At 43.1% G+C, this 5,524-nt stretch overlaps 1 protein-coding gene across 1 annotated transcript; it reads right to left on the bottom strand.

The window, feature by feature from the left end:
- Positions 1-3,842: 3,842 nt before the first annotated feature.
- LOC149199923 (protein SRC2 homolog) lies at positions 3,843-5,276 on the bottom strand. Its single transcript, XM_089402556.1, has one exon. It carries the CDS (start codon positions 5,144-5,146, stop codon positions 4,319-4,321), a length of 828 nt encoding a protein of 275 aa, XP_089258682.1. The 5' UTR covers positions 5,147-5,276; the 3' UTR covers positions 3,843-4,318.
- Between the last annotated feature and the right edge of the window lie 248 nt (positions 5,277-5,524).

The raw sequence follows: 5,524 nt of genomic DNA, 5'->3' as shown, positions 1-5,524 counted from the left end.
GAGGCTTTAGACAGATGAGACAAAGCTAAGGATGTAGATCGACCTGAGGAATTAAAATAAAAAGCTACTACAGAATGGCATAGGAGGAATTCGCTGGAGGAATTAGAATGAAAATTCTATTGTTCCACAAAGCCAATTAAAAGGAGCAGAAGAATTGTCTCTGCACATAGTGTAGAGACTGACATAAGGAAAAAACCGACATAAGGAAAACATGGCAAGATAAGGAGAACATGCTGCCAAGAAATTGAGCAATCACGTGTAATCATGCTAGGGACGTGTAATCTATTACATGCTATGGAATTATGGATGTGTAATGGTGGACTTACAGAAACGTAATGGATGTGTAATCTGGAAGACATTCCATGTGTAATCATGCTATGGACTTGTAATCTAGAAGACATTCCACATTCATATCTTCGGAAGTATAGTTAGTAAATATATGACTAATTTACTTTTGTGCGAAAATCTCTAATGAAAATAGTTTAACAATTAATGTTACTTGAGTATGAAACAATTGCTTCACAATACTTTTTTAACCAAAGAGTTTGACCTAATATGTGCCTCTCGCCTTGAGAAGAGGCCAAATAAGAAGTCAAAGTTATTCATTAGCTGAAAAAATATAGTGTCAATCTCTTATAGGGTGGACAAAAAGCACTTATATTAAAACTTTAGGTTTATGTCTTTTGATATCTTTGAGTACTAATATAAAGGATGCATTTCGAGGCATTTCGATTACTATAGTCCCTGTTGCCTTATGGCAAGGACTACTAAGATGATTTTCTATAACAAAGTGTTGTAGCAGCTACAACACCCTCCAAAATTTTGGCATGCATCCAATTTAGGAGCCTTCTTTGTGTTTTTCCTTGATGTTTGCAAACACTCGAGCTCATCCCATGAGCTCGTGTTGAGTCTTTGCACCCTCCTCGCTTGACCATTCATCGAACATCTTTTTGCATGTTGGGCACAATGTCATGCTTGTAGTCATCTTTTGGCCATGCACAAAGTCTGACTTCGTGTGTACAAGTTGTATTTGCTATGTAAGCATATGTTGCACTCACACATGAAGTTGTATGCATTGTCGTGCAAGGGTCATCACGGTCGTTCAACAATCTATCACAAGTGTCACGCTTGTCGCTCACACTATTAGTGAGTCACACTGAATGTATGTTGTCTTGATGGTTTGAGGTGTCTTGTCATCAAGTCATGTTGAGTGTGTGTTCGCAAGGTCATGCATGTACGAAGTCACTCGTTCACACATTGCGCAATTTCAGCCCTTAGTGAACATGTACTACTGCTCATAATTGCGCAGAGCTTGAGGCCACCTCCTAGGCAGTCTGCACTGCACAATCCTGGAATCGATTCGACTGGCTTTCACCCAGAACAACACAAAAGTTTCCCAGCAAGCCATCTCAATCTACGCTGCCCGCAAGAAAATCCACCAAGCGTCCAGCTGGTCAACTAGAGAGTTTGATCGGGCAGTGACCTCGAGCCTCACTCCTTCAAAAAATGCGCAAAAGTTTGCCAAGCATGCCTGCTTCCACTAACTGAAGAAATTGCATAGACAGGTCGAACAAACACCCGCTGCCTCTCACTACACTGGCCTCAAAAATTGTGCAGTTTTTCCATCCAGTCACCCCGTTAGCCGATCTGTTGCTCCTCTTGAAAACTACACAGTTTTCATGATCAGTCTCCCAACTGCCCAACATCCCACTCATCTCAGAAACTGTGCAGGGATGTCCAACAAACCAGCCTCCCAGCTCCACACAATTTTTTTCCAGCAGCCTCCCGCAAACCGCTGTCAGCTCACTGGAGAAATTGCGCAATTTTTGCCAGCAACCCACTGCTACCTCCCCGAAGAAAGTGCACAGTTTTCACTGCCAGTCTTCCTCTGTTGCCTGCACTGTCTCCTTCAAAAATTTACTCAGATCTTCCCTCCAGCCGAGCGAGATCCACCAGATAATCACTACTGATCCAAATTTCCCATCTCAGCCTCCTAGTGACCTCTGCACAATTTTCATGGACAATACCCAAAGCCTGCATCCCGACTTGAAATGTGCTCTACGCAATTCAGAGCCTTGTCCTCTCTCCCGGTCACCTACATCCGAAAGCGAAAAACAATACATCATGGTAGACTAAGAGATTTATGGATTTGATGTCGTCTCATCATGAGTGATTGCAGACAGGTACATGGATGAGACATGGCATGACAACAAATGGGATGAACAAGGAGCGCATGCAATGAGACTTGTTCATGAACGGATGAACACATGGAGCATGCCAAATTACAAGCGAAGGAGAGACATGCACGTGTAACATCAAATGAATACCAAGACCATGCAGAGGTGAAGCTATGATACACCAAAGCGCACATCCATCACTCAACAACACTACAACTTAACATGCATACCAACAGCAACGTGAACATACCAGCTTTGTCGTGTCGAGTCATGTCATGAGTCATCTCGGCCACATCACTATTGTGGGCCATATTGTTGTAATCAATGTAATGTAACATGGAAGTCCAAGAGACCCACATGTAAATCTGAAGAGTCATGTAAGTCAAACAATCATGAGGGAAGTCGAATAGTCACAAGGGCCAGTTTTACCCTTGGCTATAAATACCCCTCATTTGTACATGCAAAAGACTTTTCACCTTGGCTCCTCCCACATAGCCTTGAGAGTTTGTAATATTTTCTTTGAGGAGCGAGCAGTGGCTCCAATGCCCCGCTATCGGGGTTAGTGATGTAATGGTGTACGGATGTGTCTTGGAACTTTCACTTAATTCAGAAGCCTATTAACAGGCCAACACGTTTTCACACATGTATTGTATTCGTTTGTAAGACTATTCTTTGGACACTTGTAATGCATGTTTCTTTAACCTGTATTAAGACAGTTGAACTATTTCGGTTGTTTTAGTACATATGTTATTGGAAATGTGTTGTATCAGTTGCTAACGTTGTCTCGCCCATGTGGGCTATCCCTCCGGACACTCGACAAATTCATTCTTGTAAACTTGTTATAACGCCCATCACACTCGTGTGGACTATCATGAGAAGAACCACGTTGCAGAGTCGCTGTCAAAATAGGGAATGGAAAATTCATACGGTAACTTCCATCACACATACATGGAAGGTGGGACAACATTGGCTAAGGGATCATTTCCATTACCTTGGGCTTTTTTCTGTTGGCACTATTCCCTTATCACATAGATGTTTTTTGTCAACTTTCAAATGCCACTATTTACAATTTGTTTGTATGACTATTATGGGGATTCTCATTTGAATATTTTTCCAATGATGTTTAGAAATTAATGTACTTTTTATTTTTTTTGGCTCTCTTCGCCTTGGATGGTCACTCTAAATATGAAAGGATTTGGTTTCCTTCTTGTTAGCTCATATGTATTCTTGCTTTTATTTATGAACATATGCACTGGGACATTATATAAACCAACGCTTTTTTTATCTGAAAAAAATGACCATCACAAAGATTGTAAAAGATAAAAAATAAAATTATTATTATATATATATATATAATTTTTTTCATAATTTTTTAGAAAAAATACATAGCTATGGTGGTAAATTTACTCAGACCATAAAAGTTATTGGAATCCGGCCATATTTTTTTGAAATAGTCTGAGAGATTGAGTGCTAGAACCCTCTTTTTTTCTGGTGAAAATAGATTCAGCATCATCAAAATCCTCTTGAACAGGGAAAATCTTGAAACTTACAACTGTAATCCAAATTTCCCAAAATTCTTACAAAATTTTATCAAAATCCAGTCAGAATTTCCAACAAAATTAAAATCTCATTACAACTAGCATTTATAAAAAATTATAAAAATGATAAATATAACTTCTAGAAAATGCTATAAATGTCATTAACATAATTATACTTCTTAGCTGTACAATTCCTCAATGCTGGCTAGGTTGAAGTCCTAATAATGCATGTTCTAAGTACACCTTATCACACACGAAACAAAATCAATTCAAATCAAAACGCACAGCATACACCGTTCTGACAATTCTTACTTATCTATATCAATTTAATAACTTTCTATAACTTACAGAACTTGGTATTTTAGCGGCCCGCCAAATGCCTGGCGGCCGATTTCATAACCTAACCGATTAGAAGTCGCCGCCAAAGTAGCTGCCGTCATCAAACCCTCCATCCTAACTCGCATTTCTGCTAATATATCCTATATCGCCAAGAGCTCCGCCAATTAAGTCTCCCCCAAAACCTTCCCCAGATTTATCAGTCTTCCTAGGAGGCTGCTATACTGCAGAAACGATGGGCGGATAACCCTGATAGGTTGGGTAGCCCTAGTAGAGAGGGTATCCCGGATGGTGGGGCGGAGGCGGAGGGGGAGGGTAACCCGGATGGTGGGGCGGAGGCGGAGGTGGAGGGTAACCCCGATGGTGGGGCGGAGGTGGAGGGTAACCCCGATGATGAGGCGGAGGCGGAGGTGGTGGATAACCGGAATGGTGAGGCGGAGGCGGAGGGTATCCCGGAAAGTGAGGCGGAGGCGGAGGGTAACCCTGGTGGTGAGGCGGAGGCGGGTCATATTCTGCTTGGGGCGCATACGATGGCGGAGGGTACTGGTTTGTCGCTGGCGGAGACGAGACAACAGATTCGTGGACTGGGTATGCGACCACGGGCTCCTCCTTCACCGCCTCATATGACTCTGTGACAAACTCCCGCGACTGTTGCTGCGGCTTGAAATCGACCTTTTCGGCCAATCTGACAGAGAGGTTAAGAGCCCCCTTGGGTTTTCCGTTGGGTTTCCGGACCTGGTAGCTCACGAACTGCGCACTGTCGCTGGCAACCTTGTTGCTGTCGGCGGGCTTCAGGAATTCTTTCAAAGAGATGCTGACGCGACCGATTTCTTTCTCGCCGAAGGTTGAGTCGTTGTAGATTTCGATCTCGAGAAGCAGGCGACCCTGCTGCAGAGCGGCCTCGTCGAGGGTAAAGTTCATAACTTGGTTCCACGTGGGATTGGTGCCGTTCTCTTCGTCCACGGGCGTCCACTGCCTGTTTTTGAGATCGCTGGAGATCCATGCGACTGCGTAGGCCTTTGTTTTGCCGAACATGCCCGCGTTGTTCAGATCCCGGGCCGAGATGAGGGTTGTTTCCATGTTACGTGTCGCCATCGCGCCACGATGAATTTCGATACAGAGGAAGAAAACGAAGAAATTTGCAGATTGAAAATGGAGGAAGAATCCGAATGAGTTTGAGATGGGTGGAGTGAATAAATAGGGGCTGGGCAATGTGATTGAGTGGAATAGAGACTTTAAACGTTCTCTCATAACTACCATTCTTATAGCTACAGTAAGCGGTGGAGTGAAAGCTGGTAGGTGGGAAAAAAGTTGGAGTGAATACTGGTAGGTGGGCAACATGGTGATACCTGCAGTGTTCGTCGGGAAAGCTACTTGTGTGCAGAGATGTTGCTTACCCAAATAAACTTTCTTCGAAGAGGCCAAATACGTAAAGAAGGCCTAAGCCGCAAAAATAGGTCTGCTCGAGTAGGT

This window comes from Pinus tabuliformis, chromosome 2_1 (genome assembly GCF_031772625.1).
Source record: "Pinus tabuliformis cultivar Carrire ecotype Pingquan chromosome 2_1, CPIR1, whole genome shotgun sequence".
Taxonomy (NCBI): domain Eukaryota; kingdom Viridiplantae; phylum Streptophyta; class Pinopsida; order Pinales; family Pinaceae; genus Pinus; species Pinus tabuliformis.
Note: the sequence above shows the minus strand (reverse complement) of the source record. Positions and strands in the feature narration are given on the sequence as shown.